General features: G+C 42.2%; 2 protein-coding genes across 6 annotated transcripts in view; one reads left to right on the forward strand and one right to left on the reverse strand.

The window, feature by feature from the left end:
• The window catches only part of LOC118425082 (dihydrolipoyllysine-residue succinyltransferase component of 2-oxoglutarate dehydrogenase complex, mitochondrial-like), a gene marked incomplete in the record, with an annotated part of 61083 nt that extends 52812 nt beyond the window's left edge, over nucleotides 1-8271 (reverse strand). The window contains 7 exon segments of the mRNA XM_035833903.1: nucleotides 162-270; nucleotides 1619-1674; nucleotides 2752-2826; nucleotides 5256-5332; nucleotides 6028-6082; nucleotides 7816-7852; nucleotides 8136-8271. Of these exon segments, the coding sequence (XP_035689796.1) occupies nucleotides 162-270; nucleotides 1619-1674; nucleotides 2752-2826; nucleotides 5256-5332; nucleotides 6028-6082; nucleotides 7816-7852; nucleotides 8136-8207 (481 nt within the window).
• Nucleotides 8272-8452: 181 nt separating this feature from the next.
• LOC118425045 (prospero homeobox protein 1-like) lies at nucleotides 8453-20885 on the forward strand. Of its 5 annotated transcripts, none has more exons than XM_035833871.1 (4): nucleotides 8453-8550; nucleotides 9684-11379; nucleotides 15152-15460; nucleotides 18003-20885. In XM_035833871.1, exons 2-4 carry the CDS (start codon nucleotides 9757-9759, stop codon nucleotides 18186-18188), a joined length of 2118 nt encoding a protein of 705 aa, XP_035689764.1. In that variant the 5' UTR covers nucleotides 8453-8550; nucleotides 9684-9756; the 3' UTR covers nucleotides 18189-20885. The 5 variants fall into 5 exon arrangements, with proteins under 5 accessions (XP_035689764.1, XP_035689757.1, XP_035689787.1 ...); XM_035833864.1 differs by having other exon boundaries at nucleotides 8471-8632; XM_035833894.1 differs by having other exon boundaries at nucleotides 8471-8632; nucleotides 15155-15460.
• Nucleotides 20886-22149: the final 1264 nt, after the last annotated feature.

Raw genomic sequence — 22149 nt, forward strand, 5'->3', positions numbered from 1 at the left:
TGATAAAATGAGGTTTAACTTCTTCATACTGATCCTCTAACATTTACAATGTGAATTTATGTTAAGTAGACAGCATCAAATAGCATCCAAAAGGTGGAATAGACATCTTTCTGATCGCACTGATATGAGTTTATCACATTGTCTGAGTTCTATCCCCTTACCTGTGACCTTGACCTTGAGGAGTTCCTGACCAGCAGTAACCGTGTCTCCGTCAGCCGCGAAGAACTCCTCAATGACTCCTGATACTGGCGATGGCACAGGAATGGAAGTCTGTACCCACAGAGAGAGAGAGAGAGGTCACGAGTTAATGAGATGGCAAAAAGAGACTTTCCACTGCAGTACTATAGGAAGTTGCTACGAGGCCTACAACATGCCCTTGTTCTTTGTCTTTTATCCACACCCCAAATAGCATTAATCTATCAAATAATCCAATAACAGACAGCTTGTCGAGTTATGCTGTAAAACACAACACAACAAATGCTAACAAAAAACATTCATAACTAAAAAAAACATTTTTTTCTCGTTGGACTGGTCCAGAAAAAACGGACCTGAAAAAAAGCAGTAGACTGGATGTTAGACTGATTCGAAAATGAACAGATTATGCCAGATGGTGTTCACGTGTTTTGAGGCTTACAAATCCAAGAAAAAAACAAGAGCATAGTAGTAGTAGAAGAGAGTTAATGGTCATTTTACCAGGCTTCTACAGTCAAACTTGGTCTAAAACAGAGGTAGTTAGTGTTGTTTACATGACTCAGATAGGATTTTAAAACATCGATTTGAGTTCTTTGTAGCAAAATGGACCATTGTTTTGAGTATGGCTCATTCACAAGTTTTCACAGATAATAAGGTAAAGGCTCAGGTACAGATCAAGTGTCTGGACCTGGACCGTACTTGTACCTGAATTTCCTGTACCCAGCCCAATTCATAACATTCTTAACAAAGGTAATGAATATGTAAATGATTATAGAAAACATCTTCTACACCATTTAAGAAATACATATGTCCAGCAAAATTCATGTTGACAAAGAAATAATACAGCAGCAGTTTGTGTTGCAAGCACATTTCGAAATCATGACCAACCAAAAGTGTTCAAAAAGGAAACACTTTTTCCCTTCTAAAGATACTAAATGCTACAGGACGTGTACATCATCTAAGTACATGTGTAGGTTGCTCAACTTGATTGTAGCTTTAGTGTACTGAAAGGAGTGTAGAGTGATCCTAACAACTTGATCTTTTGCACCATCAGAGAAATTCCAGCTTAAGTCATGTTGACAAAGAAATATTACAGTAGCAATTTCTGTTGCAAGTACATTTTGAAATCATAACCGTTCCAAACTATAACTTGATGCTATCATTCAATATTGGTATCAGATAAACTCTTCAAAAGAAAACACACGTTTTCCCTCTGAGATACTTAATGCTACAACATCTGAGTACATGTGTAGGTGGCACGACTTGATTGTAGTCTTAGTGTCCTGATAGGAATGCAGAGTGATCATCACAACTTGACAGTTCAAGCCCTGTGCCTTGAGGCAAGAGTAACTGAACTGTTGCCTAATTGTTATAAATAAGATGGTGCTGGGAAACCAACAGCTCTACAAAGTCGTTTCAACAGTACCTTGTCTGTTTCAATTTCTCCCACCACCTCATCTTCATTCACATAGTCACCAACCGCTGGAGAGGAAATTCAAAGTCAGTTCTGACAAACATACATGCATCGCATAGCATTTGTCTAAGAGTCCTTTCCGTATAGAAAAAACAAACATATCTTATGTAATACATGAGGGTTTTTAAGCAAAGGTTCCCCGCCATTCTGTTAGCACATCAAAGTCTGCCCTCGTCAAGTACAAACCATATTGTTGCTAGGGAGACTGGCGTCACTGGCGATAAGGGTCCAATCGTCTTCAAATAAAATTGCTTTGTGCTCTTAAGATCAAATATTGGAGCATGATAGCAAGGTCTTGAATGGGTATGACGCACATGTGAGCAGTAAAAGGTCACAACAGTAACATGTCCTTGATACTATCTACAGAAAGAGCTACCATATGAGTGACTATCACAGATCTCCTGGACAAATGCCTGTCTTAACAGGTACAAACTAAAAAACCTTACATGTGTAAACATTGTTACCAACTAAAGACACACCCATAAATAATACATGTTCATGTCATGCTGGTATGATAATGACATAGTGACTGATCATATCATGTTAGATATCATTTTTTTTCCTTAGCTTGGGGTTGATCTGGATGAATGGTAATGCAGTTTGCATATCCTAAAGCGCAAAAAAATGTGCTTTCATTGTGATCTCACAACCAATTTCATGTCTATCGATTAACTGGTTTTAAATCCATCATGCCACAAAAGCTTTCTTCGGATGGTCACAAGTCTTCTCTTGCCTAGGAGTAATGCTGCCTGGTAAACAATTCGGCATGAAATACAATTCTGGTCCACAGGACTTCAACCCCAGATGTGACTTGGGGGCAGTGTCTCCACGGGACAGTTACATCATGTACAGGCGCCGACCTTTGATCAAGTGTACCTTGAAGAAAGTCAATAATGAAAAAATCCTGCAATGTCATCAGCTGCCTGCCAATTAGGGCAGGGCCAGGGCATAGTATACGGCTATAGATCTCGTCTTCTTTGTGCGCCTTTTATCTGATACTGTTTTGATGGCATTACTCCTGGCATTATGTCCTTCCTTTGTACCCTTTGATGGGCCTTACAGGGATGTGAAGATGACTACATTACCTTTCTCCCACCTCACATCTCCCTCTGTAACCGACTCTGCAAACGGCGGAGTTTTTACTATCTTGAAGTCATCGACTGCAAGGACAAGAAGAGATCAATATTTTATTGACATGCAAGTTGAGTCGAACCAAGTCCGGCTAATATCTCTATCAAAGATCAAAGGTGCATGTCAGGATGACCAATTGCACTGGGTCTTAGGCATTTGTCAATCATGTCTTCATTGGCATGTCGTCTTTACAGAGCAAACAAGCCGTATCGAACCGATAAGGGAACCAAGTCCAAAGTCATCAGGCAGTGAATCACATTGATGAAAAAGACTTCTAAGAAGTCCTGCTGTAAGAATGGTAAGCCATCTCTGCTTTTCAGGAGATATCCTGAAATGTGTCGGGCGAGGTCCTGAAGCCAATGAGTCCAACTTGCAAGGTCTAACACAATAATGTTACTTAAGGACAGAGAAAGGGATGTCAGTTGGGCAAGGAGGTGCCAGATTATATCTAAGACATGAATGGACTTAAAAGCACATTAGCTCCAAGGAAATGGCACCGTGACCAAAATGAGAATGAATGGACACCAAGTTTGATGGGAGTAGAAAAACATTAACGAAGACAATATACTCAGAATCAGTCAGATAAAATCCTGGCGACACAGTATTGATTAATATTCTATATAAAAAATTCTTATTGACCGCAGACTTTTATTTGCCATTCACTTGGAAGCTTTACACATTGCCAACATATCAACTCAAGTAGAAAAGACAAGGGGAGGGTGGTGCAACATTTGGAGGGTCTAGCCTCTAATGACATACTTTGACGTAGAGTACCTCACTCTACCTTTCTGGCATATCAAACTAATTCTGGAGTCTTATCATTAAACCATTAGGCAATTCACATTTTTGTCTACACCCCTATCTTCATTTCTGGACAATTTTTCACACGATGGAGAACAACAGAACTATTTTACTACAAATTCTGCCAGTTAGATGAGATTTGAGAGAGGCGACCATTGATCACTTTTCCCAAATGGCCATTTTTGCTGGTAACACATAAATTACAACACTTGGTTGCATTATACATCTGGGCTTGAGCCAGGCAGAAGGCAACAAGTAATTACATTTGGGTCCAGCTGAAGGTAATGTGGAGATTTACCGTGGCTCCATGCAGGCCTCATGGCCTTATCAGTATTTTCAACTCTAGCTTGATCATAGAAATAATTGCCAAGTATTCATTGAGTGGAACGGAAGTCTGAACATGCCACTGTGCAACGATTAGAACCAAACTGTCTACTTCAAGCAGCTTTGCTATTAATTAGAGCAGGGAAAGATAATGCAGTTACAGCATAAGCCTGAAGTCTACACCGGGCTTTACCTGCGAGATGACTTCGTGACACAACTTTTATTTACTACTTCCTCCCTTGTAATCGCCACATGCTCACACATCTACAAATACCATGCATGTCTTGTGAGGATAGTGGCAGATTAATTTGATTATGCCAAATTTATCACTTTCCAACTGTCATGCAAGACTTTATCGTTCGCCAGGGCCCCTTGAATATCTAGCTTACACGTCTGCGAGAGGTGACTCCTCATCTATTTGACTCGGATGTTAACGCCTCAATTTATCCCTTAAATACTATGCATGGTTTCCATCATGATGCTGATCTGTGTGGCAATTAACCGAACTGTTGCATTAGCCTGTCGCTAATATGAATCAAATTAGCTAATTCCAAGTAACACTTGAATAAGGTGACCTCTCCACTTGGCTGCCTGTGGAAAAATACCCCAAAGCGCATGTTACTTAGGGATATGACGGCACATATCCATTGATTAAAAGTGCATTTTTCATCAGTCGCCACAGTCAGAATGTAGGTTATGCTACCTAATGAGTAAAGAATGGCAACTTAAAAGGACAGGTAGATGAAAAAAACAGTCAATTAGCATGATGACAGAGGACTCATTGCAGCACAGTGATATAGTACAATACTAAATGATGCTGATTAATTGTCTTACCAGCTTTATATTAATAGAAACAGGATGAGAAGGAGGGGAAACATTGACAAGATCGATGTTGCCGAGCATAGGATAAGACAGAAGCAAAAGATGACATGTAAATTTCAATGTATGTTGTACCATTTCATTGACAGAGACAGCAGTTACATACCCATCAATGGCCCTTTTGAGGAAAAAATAACTGCTTTTGGTTTGTAAGCTTGAACGTTATTGTCCAAGCTGTTCAAGTTATTGTACTGGTGTACAAGTAGTGATACAAGTCTGGGTCTAGAGGTGTATGGTGCAAGTTTAATGTCTGTACTCTTTGCAAAATAATTTGAACATTGAAAAAAATTAACCAAAGAAGTGGCCTAATATCTTCTTGTTTGAACCTTCATAAAGTAATTATTCCAGTCAACGAGTTTCAAATAGGATTTAGATTACAAATTATATATTCTAATTTCATCTTTACATGAGGCTCATTATTTGGATATCATAGCATTTGATGATGATGACTTACATGCTGTAACTGTTGTCCAGATACCCCTGACAGACCAGCCTTTTCTTATAAAGGTCTGGATAGTATGATGACTGGCCCTTAAAGAAAATAAAACAGCAGGTAAATTCAACAACCTCTTCTACATACAAAACATGTATAAGTATTAGAGCATTAGATGGAGCATGAAACTATAATAACACATAATCAAGAAATGACGCATAAACAATAATGAAAAAATTCCATCCTCTTCTAGCCTTATATCCACCAACAGGGCTCAAAATACTTTTTTCTCCATACCTGCACTGGTGTAGGTAACATTGGAAATTACCTGCACCTGACAAATTTTACCTGCACCACTCTGAATCTAGGAAGAATGGATTATACTAAAATTGTTTAGGAACCATTGCTATTTTTTCTTTCATAATTAATATGTGGTAACACTCAATGCAGCTAATAACAATCCACATACACCTATCATTGGACACTTATGTATAAAACCCATTACATGGACCAGTGCAGGTGAGGTGCAGGTAGACATCTGAAGCTCCAATCTTACTTGCACTAACCTGCATATGCAGGTGGTGTTTTGAGCCCTGAACAGTGAAAGAGTTTGGTGAGTCTTCTTCATTTCACTCTTATTAGATGATAACGGGGATAAAAATAGCACAACATTTCTGTCACACAAGGTCAAAAGACTTGTCGATGATAAGTTGAATGGTTGAAAGGAAACTTAAATCATAATTATATCATAAATAGTAGTTCTTTCATATAAAGCAGGGGTGAAGGTTCTTACCATTTTGATTGACAGGCTGAGGGTGCTCTAAAGATGTTCAGTGCTGCTACTGTGCCTATATGGAAGATGATCATGAGTTCATATATATATATACATATTACACATCAATCTCTTCTTCACATTTTTGCTAACCTTACTTCTGCATCACAAAACAAGCACCATTAGAAATCAGTATGATTCTTGTGGTATGACTGGTGTTGGCATGTTTGGATGCTGGTGTCCTCTGCAATATCTGGTTAATAATTAAAATATACATATCTTCTGCTATTGTGACTGGCTGATTTACTGATTGCACAGTTTATCCAATTTGCATACATCTATACCAGGTAATTTCTCTGTTTGACGCCACTCCAATCAGGAAAAAGATTTCTGAACTATTAGTTTACAAATTCAGATAACACTTCCAATCATAACCTCAAGTTGAAAAATCCATTCAAACCTTTTTCATACAATTAATGACAACAGTATTGTACATTAGTAAAACAGGATGAAATGACATATCTGTAAAAATTTATATGCAATGTCAAGCCAAAGTAATAAAATCTCTAAATTGTCTATAATATATCCCATATATTTATCATATGCAGTAATAGTATATATAATTTGGAATCATGTTTTACATTTATAAATGACTAGTGCCAAGTAAAATATTGAAACTATAAAATTCATGTTTTTTAAAATCCACATAGTATTACATTGAGCAATACTTGACTCTGAACCAACCAACACAGTTACCTCTTTTACAAAACCATTTTCTACATTATTTTCCTTATGATTTGTAGCATTTCATTATATTGACAATGACAATGAGAGTTCTTTCATTTAGAAGTTGTTGCTGTGCCTTCATCTAACCTTTAAAAAACTCAAATTCAATCATTTTGGTCAACCAACATATTTGACATGTTTTATCTATTGTCTATACTAGTCTATAGTCTGGCAAAATATATGTCTTCAAGAAAACATGCATGAGACTTTGACATTGTGTTGTTCTTCCTGTCTTTCTAAGAAGGAGCTAAAGGCTTTCTTGGAAGACACCACTTATGACGTTATGGTTTCTGCATATGAAATATGTAAGATTCAAGTTGTATTCACATGCAAAGATCTTGCTATTTTGGTACTGGGTATGTGTGTAATCATGTTTGTTCTGCCTACACATTTAGAGTAATGAGTTCATTGATCTTATGATTACAAAGGTATTTGACCAAAGGGCACCATTGTGTTTGTGTGTATGTGTATTTTTGTGGGATTGTGCATGTGTATTTGTCTGTGTATTTGTGCGTGTATACATGTGCTCATAGTCAGAGGGTGTGACTGTCAACTTTGTTTATTGTAAGACCGGATAAATATATCTTCATTTTTTTTTTGTTCCACCTTGACAGAGGTGGGGTCGGACATAAGTTGCTTGACTGCTTTGTCTATTTTTGCAAGTGGGTGTGTAACTTAACTGACAACAAAACAAAGCCATTGTCATCAACTTTGCCCAGAAATACTGAGCATCATGCAAAATGCCTGTTATCTTATACTTCTAATTCAGTCTCACATGCATTACATGGCAAGATGGTGTTATCATATTTCTTGGGGGTCGAAAGGCCAGTCCACAACATCGTGGTGTGTCTGGGATGATTGATTGCTATGCAAGGAACCGGCTGAGTCAACACCCAACCCGCATCTGTCGCGTGACTCAATCTTTAAGGATACGTCATAACTTAGGGGTCATCACTCCATATTGGGTAAGTTGGTGGGGCACATGAGAACGGAACACTGCCATGGTCACAACAGGTGACTCACCAGGTGATGTTTGCTTTCCTCGAGTCGAAACCTGCACCTGTTGAATAAAGGGAAGATGGATCAGAACAACAGTAAGACAGACGTCTGTCAAATGTATTGAATTCACCAACAGCTTGAACATGAAGCAGTTTCCTGAAGAATTCTGGTGAGAAACGATGATGAAACCCCATCATTTTGGCATACCGGTAAATGACCTTGTCTCGGTACCCCAACTTTGATGTCTATAATAAGACAATAGACGTCATACCACAACACCGTCTCACTGCAGTTACAAAGTTAAAGATGTTCTTTATCAATTCCATCATGTTATAGTTTCCTACCTTGATTCGTTGACTTGTAACTCGCCCCAAATTTCGAGTAACACATCTCGAGGTTCCCAACATGGCCGCCATCTTGGTTCGAACATAAGTGCCTACCTTTTTATGCAGGGGTTTGTGGTGGATGCAAATATATTGTCTGAAAGTAAATAAGGAAAAACCAAAATAACTATAATTTAAAATTGATAAAATAGATAATTTTGCTTTATTTTTGTCTTTATTCATCTTAAATACATTCATATTCTTTTATAATACTTATTTTGTGTAAGAGCATCACCCCCTCAAGTGTGGGAAATGCTTTAGTCCATTTCTTAGATCGAAAGCGAGGCTAGCCGTCGACATGCGCACTTCCTCGTTCACCTTTCCTTCAGACTTCACGGCTTCTTCACGGGGTCTTCTTCGCTCCTTCAAGACGGCTGTAAGTCGACACTTTTTGTCGTCTGCTAGAAATTTTAGGTAGCGCGGACGGTCGACTAGCGGGAGTGATCGCTGGTAAAATCGTGAGTGAAAGGTTCGGTGTCTTGTTCCGTGTTCTTGTAGCATGTTTTCCTCCTCGGGTATGAGGTCGTGTCGATTTCCTTTGTCCTTTGTCCGATCGTGCCTGTGCGATCACTCCGTCCTTGTCTGTTTACGCGCTTCCCGGCTTGTTCTTGCCTCTCACAGCCATTAACAGCATTGTCATCGCCTGACAACTACATCGTTTGCCACAAAAATCATTCCTTTATGAGTGACTCCTTCTTGGAGTTCTTCTGTCGTTGTTCTCGCGCGCCGTTGTTGTGTGATCGGGCGGGCCCCAAGTGCTCGCCCGGCCGCCAAGCTGAGAAGTGTATCACACAATAACACTTAACCCAATGCGGATGTGGTCGTGCATGGGTAATTTTCTGTCGTAACATATGTTCAGGAGAAACTGTCTTAGATCTATTTCTCGTCTCATGTCTTGTGTGTGATCATGAAAGAAACGTTGACAAGACCGTCGGGGTAGGTATTGCTGCGATGGCAAGTATTTTCCCTTTCATTTCGGGGCCGTCGTAAACGTAACATTTGGCCGATCATGTTTTGATCGGACGAGAACAAAGGACGGGGCAGCACTTCATATTTCGCCGTTCGCTGATCATAGCTACACGTATTTTTATTAATATCGCGCATACTGTATTACTCTCTCAGTCATTTTTGCCAGGCTTTCTTTACCAATTTTCTCTTTTGGAATTTTGTATAGGATTTCTAGAAGCCCTATTACTAATCCATTCTTACGACCTTCATTTGACATCTACAGTCTTCGGAAGTGTCTTTGACGCCCGCTGGGGAGGATGTAATTTTCCCGGGCTCCCGTGCTTGATAATATCGATGACCTGTATGTATGACGCTAAAATTCTTGATCATTTCGGGTGTCTTAATCCTTCATCCAAGTGAGTCAGGATTTTTAATCAGGGCTTTAATAGAGCAGTGGGCCCTTCCCCTGTAGGGTACTAATCAGTCCTTTGTGTGTTGCAGTGTAGATGTTTGGCCTAGTCTAGGGTTTCATTGCATGCTTGCTATTTTTTCCATGTACAGCGGTAGAGGATTCAAGTAGCACAGCAACAGACAACAGACCAAGAGGGTACCCCAAGTCAGTCCGGCCAAATATATGTATCCATGTCTAACCCAGATGTCTGACATTGAAGAGTTGTCGCAGCCACAGAAAAGGCGCCGTGTGGATTCGGGGGTGAAGCGTAGTACATACGGACAGAACACAACTTTGGCACATGCGACAGCCGCAGCAGTAAACGGTGTGGCTCCGACAGGAAACGTTCTTAGGTCTCTTCTCAAGGGCAGCAGCCAGAACACAGAAAGCCTGAAGAAAGAGAACGGGGCCTCCATCATCTCTGAGCTCTTGAAGACAGCAATTCCAAACAAAGAAAATACCATGCCCGGCCACTCGGCCAGTCACACCCAGAACTTGGTGGAAATTGCACAAGAGGAAGCCATACAAATGTCTACAGACAACACAGCAAACAATGGGTGCAATGGTAACGGCATGACAGGTGGTGGCAATGATGTGGAGATGTTGCAAGCCAAGAGGGCACGAGTTGAGAACATCATCACCAACATGCGTCAGTCTCCATCTCGAAGTGAGATGCTGGGTGGAGGGCAGCTCGGCAGCAGCAGACGCAAGCAGCGACAGCCCCAGCAACAAGTCAACAGCATGGGTGGGATCTTAGAACCAAACCGGCCACGCAAGGACCAAGAAAGGGAGCGCCTTAAGCAACAGCTTCATGAAATGCAACAGCAGATGGAAAGGCTGCAGAAAAAATACTTCGAGCTATACGAGCAAGAAAGTAGCACAGGAGATGACAGCGACGTTGAGGTCATCCACGCTGCCCAGAAGGAAGGAGGGAAAGCAAATCAGCAGGAGGCAGAGGGCCAGGAGTCACAAGAGCTTGGCCCATCCCACTTCTTCGAGAGAGCTCGTGCCCTTGTCAGGGAGCAGGAGATAGCAGCACGACAAGCACACCTGAACAGGGCCCAGGCCATGCTGGCAAGTATATCCAATAACAACCACCGGTCAAACTTCGGGGAAGCACTGAAAGACAAACTGACCAAAGCTGTTACAGATGTAGTCGACTCTGTGGTGCGAGAGTACTTCCCCTCTCAGCCGACTAGCCAAATCACCACCCTTCATCACACCCATTCATCCGGTGTCAACGGTGGTCTTAACGGCCAGGGAGACATCTCCAGGCAAAGCGTGCACCCCGCAGCACAAGCTATCCACAACTTCAGTGACTTCCATTCTACCCACATCCCATACCATCCCATCAGCTCCGAGGCGTTCGACCAGACGGAAGCACTGCCACTCGTGGTGTCTCGCAAGAAGGAGGGTCGCTTACGAGTCAAGCAAGGCAACCACCGTGTTTCAGCCAACGCCAACACACACAGCTCCAGCCTTGCCAACTGCTTGCCAACGTCGGTCGCAATCCCCAACCCCAGCCTACAGCAAACCCTCCCCATAGTGTCGGCAGCTTTCTCCCTCCACCACCACGACGAGCAAGCCAAAGATTACTCCGCCCGCTCTCTGGAGTCCCAAGACGTCCCCACGCCACTGACGGACCACCAGATTCTGAGCAACGGGTCCCCGTCCATGGGTGATGTGCATCACGCGCCCGAGGGCCTGTCCTTGTCCCTACTGAAGGCAGAGTGTGGAGACCTCCAGGACCTGACAGACCTGAGTGCCTACGGATCTCCTAAGGGCAGTCCACCTCATCCTGGATCTGTATCCTTTTCTTTGATATTATATAAACAGTGTGCCTTGTAGCGTTGTTGTAGGTGCTACGTGGAGTGCCTTATTAGTGTTGTGCCCTGGCTAATAGACTGCCCTTTCAAGGCGCCAGTCCCAAGAGAAGTGTGGGTATCAGGGTGCCTTAATCTCCCTATTTAATTCTAAAACCTTTTTTTTCTTTTTGCCAATTGCCAAATCTTCAGTGGGTTCCCCTGGGAAACATAATAAAGCAGATTAGAGCCCAAGGATCCTGTGGGGCCGGGCTGGACATAGATTAGAACCCTCCATCATGACGCATGATTCTGGACCACCTGATATGTCTTACTCTTAGCATGTGGGCTTTGCGCTGGTAGCCCTGATAATATTTGCTCTCATTTGTTTCTTGTGCCATATGTAATTAGTGGGTAGGCGGTGACACAAATTTTTGACAAACCAATTTACATGGTTAGAATGATATATACAGTTTTGATATTGCGTTGTGTTGGAGTACTGATCAAATTATACGAGAGAAGGTAATGCCCTACACAGCTGTATTTTTTAGGCTTTAATATTGGTAATTGCGCCCACGGGAATTGGCTTGAGAGCCTGATCCTTGGGTTGTGTTTTTGTTTATAGCTTGACAAGTACAGGAGGACCACTAATCCTATCTAGCCAATTGTTTTGTTTAACATAACAAGGTGTACTAGATAAATGTTATCCTTGTTCCTTTGCGAGAAGAGGGCCCTGTATATCTTAGCTGGAGACAGCGTAGCCCTCACCACTCTCAAGCAGCCCGCGTAGTGTGCTTAGTGCTGTAAAGTTCAGGAGGTGCAGCGTACCGTGTTAGGATGTGCTCCGCCGATCTTGTCAAGGTCGCGTGTCGGACAACGAGTGTCGCATTTAATCCAGGATGTTTCCACAAAGCCTGATTCACTTACGCCCAATTTGTAGCCGCAGCCATCAGAGTATTCTCTAAGACATCATTATTGATAGGTTTCCCAGGCCCCATTAGGGCTAAGTAATTGGCTATATGATATCCTGGCACTTGGGTCTCCTTCCTTATGCTTCATATTTTTTATTCATACACGGAAAGAGATGAGTTAAGAAATAGATGAGTGTGGGGGGAAATTAATTTATCTCCAAGTTCTTGCATACATGGGACAGGAGGCCATCAGTCACTAGGGATCAGTGTCTGGCAGCAGGCATTGAGAACACATCCACCCTGTAATCACTACACTCAGACTTGTGTCCTCTATGTATCCGCTCGGTTCCACCTGCTTTATGATTGCCACTAACATGTGAGCCGGCAGCCCTATCACCCGCTTATAAAAAACAGAACAAGCTTAAGTATCAAATGGATCTTGTACAATATCGGCGGCACCCGAATTAAATTGGCTCCCAAGTAGTAATTTCCTCAAGTTCCTGCCAGAGCAATAACAATGATCACCATTAGCCGCCAAATACCCAGGGATTTGTATACATTTCCATTTGTAATATGCTGGAGATTGTACGGCTGTACAGGAGATGGCCCATTCCTGGAAAATGTCACGCATGCTCTGTCAGCCAAATATAGCCCAAGGAAGGATTCTTGTTCTTATTCCTGGAAGGACAGGACACGTCTGCGGAGGTCAGCATTGCTGTCCGTTTAATGGCCCAAATTGAAACTGGGGGAAACAAGGTTGATCCCAGGACGTGCAGTATCCCTTCTCATTGAATTGTCAGGCCGGGCAGATAGCAGCCAGCTGCCTATTTCATTTCAAATTTCATGGCTGGTTGAGAAGGAAAATGGATGTGGTTGGATAACGTGTCCTCTGCTGTTCACCCACAGCCTTAGGCACAATTAATTTCAATTTATGTCTTATTTCCTCTGGTACAAGTTGCCAGGCAAAAGTGCAGCCCAGCTATGCAACCCCAATCTGATGCGTTATGGCTCTCCAAGGGAAGATCACAGATGGGTGATGCGCGTACGGAAGAGAAAGGTTACAGTGGCATATTAGTTATACAACATGTATAAAGGTACAGATAAAAGCTGTGATAGAGTTTCACCTTCTGTCACTTGTGAGTGCATTCTCCATATACCACCATTCGGTGGCACGCTGGCGTGACACGTAAGTTATAAAGCCAAGTCTCACCCCTGGCCAGGGAAGAAATCCATTCAAATCTACTTAATATTCATAAAAATCCATTGCAGAAAATAATTTTTCTTGGTCATTGATTTTATTGTACATAAAGTGTAATATCTGATGTGGGGGGAAGCATTTGTGAGACATTTGCAGATTTCCCAATACTCTGGTGGATTTCTCCAAGGGAAACTAATTCTTCAGATTAACATGTTTGAATGGAACCATCAAATCTGGCCAAATCCCCTTTTCTTTGTCCTTGGTGGACGGCTGGTGGACGGCGGGTCCATACTTGGGGTGCCATGCCCGAGGGGGGTGCGGCACTTGAATCTTAGGCTGGGTCCTATGAATGGCTTTTTTAGCTGACACTAGATACTTGCCAGTTGCTTGTGGCAAAGCCCTCATCCCTCTCTATTCCAAGGACAAATGTGGGTCCGTTCCAGATTTGCATGCATGACAATGTGGAGAATGTCCCCATTACTTCACTTTAATTAATAGCCATCTGGGATCACTGTCTTCGCAGCACATTTTGGTCCAAAACGGGTCCCTTTCCTCCATCCGCCCAAGTCCCAATGTCTGCTGCTACGTCCTGAGGCGTGCTGTTTGACAAAGGGGAGGCTTGTTTTTAGATGGCTTTTTGTTAAGGCGGTGTCAAAAATACATACATACCTCATGTTACCCCAGCTGCATATAGGTCATTCATAAATGGGCGAAGTAAAAGGTTTCAAGTGACACTATAAACTCCAAATGCACTTTGAAAGCTCCACTCTTTAATGCACACTTGATGTGCACCAAGGCACAAGGGTGTCCTCCCTAAGTCTACACTGACGCAGGCAACCTTTTTGAAATGTCTCCAAACATCTTGAGACATGATAAAAGGTTTTACGGCAGGTTGATGATGCTGGTGGCAGATGGCTGCTTGTGTCTCCAGACGTCCTCAGCTGTCACTGTTTTCGGGGATCTGTGGCCTCCCAACTGGGATAACCTTTGCGAAATGTCTCAACAATGTACTGCGTTATGTTCCTCTGGTGACTGCCAGGATGAGAATTGGCAGCTGGTGGTGATGCATATATGACAGAAATTAAGGGATCCTTTGTTCCCAAAACACTTCATATTTGCTACCATTAACCTAAGGGATTTTCCTTCTTGTGTAGATTGGATGGGGCATTTGTTTTGTTGGTCCTCCTACTCACAGAGTTGTGAGATGTTAAGATGAAATTTAATGCATTTGTTTTTCTAATAATATGTTACAGCCAGGGAAGAATGACAAATTTCTTTAATTTTGTTTGCTGCAATCTTACCACCTGCCAGTTGCCTCATTTGGTTCCAAAGATAAAATCTCCGCCACACACGCACAGCAGATACCATGTCGCAGAGGTCTCAATTTCCCTGCCGAAGACAGCATGGAAGATTCCTTGCATGGTTGAACAAGGGTAAAACAACATTCATGTCATGCTTACATGGTAATGTGGGATAGAAGACATGGGTCAAGTAACCAATATCTTTGATGTTTAAAGTAGGGTGGGGATTATCAAGTAAATAAATTTTCTTACATTTGGTAGAGATATCAAAATATCATTAGATCAGAGAATGGGTTACTGGTATGTTTAAAGTATAGGTTATAAAAATAGGTTGTTTCTGGATGTTTCCTTGACCGAAGTCCCCAGCAGGGTATCCAAAACAGCAGCTTGACTCCCACCCATCTGAAGAAGGCCAAGCTGATGTTCTTCTACACCCGTTACCCATCCTCCTCCACCTTGAAGCAGCACTTCCCGGACGTCAAGTTCAACCGATGCATTACCTCCCAGCTCATCAAGTGGTTCTCCAACTTCCGGGAGTTCTACTACATCCAGATGGAGAAGTTTGCTCGCCAGGCCATGAGCGAGGGGCTGGAGACAAAGGACCTGCACGTCACGCGTGACTCCGAGCTGTTCCACGCACTCAACCTGCACTACAACAAGAGCAACGAGTTCAAGGTAAGCATCTATCCCCAAACAGTCTGTCCACTTCTTACTGATCACCACTTCAGCCAATGAAAATAAAGTTTTCAGGTGTTTTTTCTTTTGATCATCATGGTATTGTTAGACTTGGTGAATTTGAGGGAACAAAGACATTTGTGTTTTTACTGCTGTAATTGATAAGTTTTTGTACCAAATCTCTGTGGTGTGGGTGCCTTTTCCAATTACCTCCACCACCAACAGAATTGAAATGTTTATTAAGTGGTCTTTGTTAGATGACTTCTGATATTTTAGAGAACAAAGACATTTTCTTGTTTCTTTGTACCTGCAAGTTAGCTTCTTTTCAGTTTAGATGGGGGCCACCAAAGTGCTTACACGCATTTCAGTAGATTTTCTTTATTCGGTTCTTAACCAGCATTTACATAGAAGTGGCAGGTTAAAGTGAGTGTTAGTGCTGGTTGTGGTGTCGGTACATGCACAGAAGGATGGAGGTCTAGTCGGAGTGCTAGAGTGTGTTCCTTTGTTCCTGGGCAGCAGCTGTTGTGTAAGCCTCCTTGTGCACCTGTCACTGGCTGGAAGAAAGGCTATTGTCCCAGCAGGAACCAGCTCAGTTTACCGGCCAGGCCCCGCCACACTTCACTTGTTCACATTGACTAAACACAGTAGCACTGCTTGAGGGATGCAAGTTTTCGATGGAAACAATGTCTGTAAGCAGGCAATTCCTAGTTGCCCCCATTCTAGTGCTTTTCCTTTGTAGTGGGATCGAAGTGGTATTTTCTTCAGGAGGTGGCAGCAGCTGCTGGATGGGTGATAGCATCTGCCCATCAGTCACCCTATCAGGCCTGTCTGGTGTCTTTACATCTGTCGCCCAAGGAGACACGGTCCCTCTGCTACACATGCATTAAGAAGGCAAATATGATGGATTATGTAAAAGACAGGGTGCAACATGCATGGCCATTCAGCACATTAATGCCTCTTGACACAGATGGGTCACTGAGAGATGGTTTGAAAGCATCTTGAGACATTTGGGAGGTTCACCTCCCTGAAATTGTGGATGTCCTGCTGTTTGATGGGTGGAAAGGTGGTTAGTTGGGATGTGTTAAGAAGCTTTTTGAAACATTGAGGAATGAGGCTTTTTTGCGTGGCAGGTTCCTTTTGATGTGCTAAAGTAATACATATGAGTATGGATCTTGTAGGAGGAAGTTATGCCCCCAGCTGTCCAGATAAAGCATGGTGTATATATACGTGGATGAACTCAAACTTTCTCTTGTCTCTTCTTGCTATACCAAATTGCCCCATCTTCAGGCTAGACAGGTGATTTTTAACTTGTATCTCACCGCCCGGTGCCCCCGAGTTCGAAAGTGCATCATTACCCAGACAAGAGAAAGGCGTCATTATTTTGTGGTGCGTTGAGGCAGGGCATCTGCTAAGATCAATGGAAGGAAGACAAAGGATGTGCACGCTAGAGAAACATCTTCCTGTGGTGGTGGGAAGGAGATCAGTTAAATTAAGGGACCAGCACAATCAATACAAGCTGTGGCTTCCACACACAAATGTGCCTGCAGCGTCTCTTGTACCCCGGAATTATCTCCAGCAAAACTTTATGAATAAGTGATAAGAGGCTGTTATAACAAAGGGGAAGGTGGTGGTGATTAGACAATGGCTGGCCCTCATTACTTTTTGCCCTGCAGTCTTGATAACAAACATGCAGCCCGTGGACATTGTTTCCTCAACCTGCCTGGAAATGACATTGTTACTGTTAGGGGTAGTTCAAGGCTTGTAACCAAGAAGTAGGAGAAGTTTATTTGAGATGCACAAAATTTTGATGGCAGAATTTAAAATATAGATGGAAAGATTAGGGATGGAAAAGGAAAGTGATCACATGTCTTGGCCTAGCACAATTTCACTGCAAGGATGGGTTTTATAAAGATATTGCAGATTTCTTCATCAAGCCTTCATATGACATTATTCCTGCCACATTTGTTTTTTTTTGTTTATTCCCCCATTTCTCCCTACAGCCCTTCCTGGAAGCTCAGCTGTATGATATGATTTCATTCCGCTTTAACATGGGATATATTGACATATGTGTATATTGACATGTAGGCCATGTCGATTTCATCATGTGGATGGTATCCGTGCCTGCATCAATTTTCGTCCGTTTGCAAAAAAAAAGTTTTAAACCATACTCTATATTATACAAAGCTGCTGCAAATGACCCAAAAAAAAGATATTGGAAAACAGATACTAAATAAATGTCATAAAGGGAAAAAGTCGATTCCGAGGTCAAAGAAAAAGATGCAAAAGAACAGAAGTGAAGAATGTATCACTTGGTATACCATATTTTGTGTGTTCAGTCGTTTGTTCAACTTTCCTGACCAAAGGAGCTTGGTTCTTTGATGAAGAAACAAACCATTGTGTCTTTGTTTCTTCCATCAGTGGCTATGATACTAGTATGAAGAAACAGACCCATATGATTGGCGATATTTTTCCCTGCAGTGCCTTGATAAATGAAACAAGTGTTCCTCAGCAATGCCATAACATCTCCCTCTTCTCCCCTCAGGTGCCAGATTCCTTCCTGGTGGTGGCCGAGCAGACGCTGTCCGAGTTCTTCAACGCCATCAAGGCTGGGAAGGACCTGGAGGCATCGTGGAAGAAGAACATTTACAAGATCATCAGCAAGCTGGACAGCCCCCTGCCCGAGATCTTCCAGTCCCCCGACTGCATGAAGGAGCTCCTTGGAGAGTGAGACCTGATGACGTGTCGTTGTGTTGCAAGCCAAGCTTTACCAGAAGTTCTTTGAAACTTCAAACTGAGTATGTAGGAAAGTGCTTAGGGAATACTCTGTCTAAGCCACAATTGTCAAGGATGTTAGCGTAAAAGGGAGGATATTTAAGTATACAGGAAATTTGTTGCATGACTTCTATGGAAAGTCAGTACCCCAAGGGTATCATTAATTTCACATGCAATTGAAGAGTTCTAGTTGCTGGGTAAATCTGTGTACCCAAAAGGATTGAGCAGCACAGGTTGTGGTGCAGAGCTAAGTGTGCAAATTGTACTCCGGGATGTCAGCAGGACATGCATGCCTTTAACACGGAAGTTGAGCCAGAGAATCATGATGGAATTTTACTAGTCATGTTCAGTGTTAGTACTCATAGGACTTAAGATTTCTGTAGGTAAGTGTGATTTGCTTATCACAAAAAGCAAGGTTGTTTTGTTAATGTGTAATATGGTAGTAGGCAAGGAGAAGTTGGCTAATTAGGCAAGTTCCTGTGCCAGGAAGAATGTGGAAACCATGTATGCAAGTTGTCAACGCCCTCTAAAGAGTGGTCATTGTTGTAGTCGAGAGGAGCAAAATTAAGTAATCTTTTAGATTTAGGAGTTTAGACCATATGCCATGTGGAGTTAGACAGACCCTGGGGCGGGGTAACCTTACAAAGTGGGACCTAAATTTTTCCTTAGCGCTTCCAAAGTGTAGAACACTTTGTCAGGTAATAGTCTATATAGATTTGGACCCCTCCTGTAGCCATGCAAGACAGTAGAAGTTAGGAATAGTGCCTAGTGCCTTAGGTTTTTACAAGCATTACCAAATAGCACAAAAAAATAGATGATGCAGAACTTGATGAACTACTTTCTTATACTAGCAGGATTTTGACACAAAAGAATATACCCTTGTGGGGGAGACCTTTGCTGGTGAGACGTGTGCCAGCATCAATGTGGAATTTAGAAACCAGCTGAGAACAAACAGTAGAGCTACTCGTACAAGTGACCTTAGTTGTACCGGGAGTCACTCGCCCGGCTGAGCTAGCCTTGCATGCCCTTCAGCCTCCCACTTTCTCTGGACATGTACGTTATCTCCTGATCAATGCTTGTTAGGTTATGTCCATGTTCCCTCTCTGGTGGGAGATCTAGGCTCTGTTCCCAGGGGTCGTGCTTTTATGGTGGAGTCAAAAATGATAATCATTTCGTTGGTGACATTGCCTCTGCCCTTGCCAGCTGTGGTGGTTACACTTCGTGTGCTCTTCGCATTCGTCACACACTCACACACGTAGGTGTGCTAATATTGACTCGAGAACCTGGTAATTTCTTAATATGCTTTGTTTGCTGTTTTTATGTTTTCTTTGTTTCAGGGACTGAGTTTGCAATTGTTTTCTTTCAATGCAATTTTATGTTGGAGTCATGAATTATTTAGTTTTGCCTGAGGTCATATTTTGACTTGTTTTTAAGTTGCTTCTAAATTAAGGCAAGAGAATTTCAAAGTATTTTCATCTGGGATGAACGAGCTTATTACAGAGTATATCATCATTAATTTATTCATTCTGGTATGTAGAAAATCATGCAATCCTAGGTAAACATTGTTCCAGCGTTGCTGAGCAACAGCTGAGTTGTTGCCATGGTTACCAGACATTATCAGAATTATAATTATGTAATATCCTCGTCAGGAATTGCTGAGATATACATTATCAGAGAGGATACAGATTTTCTTGCCCGTGCATGTTGTGTAAATGCTGGTGTTATCTGGTCTTTGTTTCCTTTATTGAAAGCACTACAGATTTTATTATTTAAAGAAGAATTATGTTTTGTGGATTTGTGCTTTATTGATGTTCACAGAAAAGGGTAATATATTGATTAAATCATGAATTTTAAGTAAGATTAAGTCAATCATATGCGATGTTGTTACACCATCCAGGGTTATATTATTTGTGTTGTTATAAAGGTCCAGAGTTTAATATATGCAAATATTTAAGGGCTGGCTTATTTTCCAGCCTTGTTATCTGACAGAGAAAAATTATGGCAGAGTCACTTGCCAACTGATTGCAACGTTTTTCTGACCTTGGTTCCCACTATTTATCATAGGAAGGTCATCCATGTACTCAAGGCGCATCCCTTCAGAAACCCATCTCTCACTTGACATTACACCAACTGTCCTTCAAGTGGGAGGACTAAATGGCTCTGGGTGCAACTTTGTGTAATGGCTAAGACCTGTTATTCCTCATGTACACACACAGTATTTCATGTATATTCTAGCTTTGTTTCTCACAATGGGTGAAGGGAGGATGTGATGTGGATTGTGTATTCAGCACCTAAGCGTGCTGGTAGGACGTAGATGTGTAGATCTGGTAGGCTAGCTGAGACTTTATTGTGCAGGTAAACCATGCCTGTGGAATGTAGGGTAGGTTGGACCTATGCTATGCGGACAATTGTCGTAGGAAGATATACTGTAGCTCACAGTAAGTGAAGTGACCAGATTTTGGGGTGTCATGCAATGTGTCATCTTCATGTGTCATACAAGCCCGGTGGAATTCTTCCAAGATAGATACATTCAGCAGGGCAAACCTTTTCATGTTCTTGTAGACAGACCGTAGAAACCTTAGAGTTCCCCTAGACTTTGTACTAGAAATTTTTAGCCACTTCAACAATAAATTTGTAGACTCTCTTCATACCATACTGCATGTGGTCTCGTTCTTTCTGCGTGAGCAGCAGATAAATCAAAAGGCTGTTGGAGACAAATTTATACCAAGGATTAATTTCCAAATTGAGGTACCATTACAGGAATATGAGCATCAGAAGGGCCCATACATCATGATTAACATGTCATCCATCCTAAGTCACACTTGGACCAGCAGTGCCCATTGATTAGCAAGGTCAACAGTATCTGAGCGGGGAGTTGGGCCAATTTATGGAAATCAAGCAAAAATGGCGACGTGCTGATGAAATGACACACACTTTAACTTTCCAAAACAGGCAGTGGTTCTGAAAAAAGGGATACAAATGCAGCATTGGCCACACCATTTTTTTTGGTTCTTGAATTTTAAAGACCATGCTAGATTGGAATATGAACATGAAAGTAGAGTATGAGGCCTCGAGGGGAAAGACTGTGCAAACAGTTCCAGGAAGTGAACAGTGTCAGAGGCAAGTTTTCATCCCAGCCCCTCGTTTTTACAATGTGTTCTAGCTCAAGATTTAACTAAAAACATTCAAATAAAAAAAAAATAAAAACTGTTATGGCCTAAGCAAAGTCAGATGGAGGCACATGACTTTTCCTTCCATGTACCGTAAGGTGGTACATAGAGCCTGGGCCTTGTACGGGAAGTAAATCAGCTTCAGACAGATTAACTGTGGTTTGACTAAGGCAAGGTGATCCCCAAAAATCAAGTGTGCGTATGCTGGGTCTGATGGCCACCGATGAACCTGCAGAATCTTAATGGTCATCTTTAAGTGGACGACCGCCCAAGACAAAGGGTCTAAGGCTATCTCTTGCCGAGTCTATGAAGGTGTCGTTTTTCCCATTGACACAGTGCCCAGCTGTGCTCCGCAGTGGGACTACAACGACTTTAGGATAGATTGGCGCAATCTTGCCAGGCACACAACCAAGAGTCCATTAATCCCCAAGGAAAGTACTCCTGATCCTGGGATCACAGTCAAAGGCCCTCCTGATCGCCTGGTCGCGTCTCCGGGACGTGTTCAAAATTTCTTATAAAAGCGGAGGAGTTGAAGGAGCAACATAACTGCTTGTCCTCCGGAGGGATGTGTACATTATGGGGATAGCCGGGTTTTGGTGCAGGAAGGAGGACTTAAATACTGCTTAAGCCTCCCCATTTACATTGCTGGCCACAACTGAGCTGCAGGCCACAGACTTCTGCCCTACCAAACACTGCACTGTACTACCATATGCTACTTACATGCAAATACACATGTACTTGTGTATA

The sequence above is a fragment of the Branchiostoma floridae genome, chromosome 1 (genome assembly GCF_000003815.2).
Source record: "Branchiostoma floridae strain S238N-H82 chromosome 1, Bfl_VNyyK, whole genome shotgun sequence".
In the NCBI taxonomy this organism is placed as follows: domain Eukaryota; kingdom Metazoa; phylum Chordata; class Leptocardii; order Amphioxiformes; family Branchiostomatidae; genus Branchiostoma; species Branchiostoma floridae.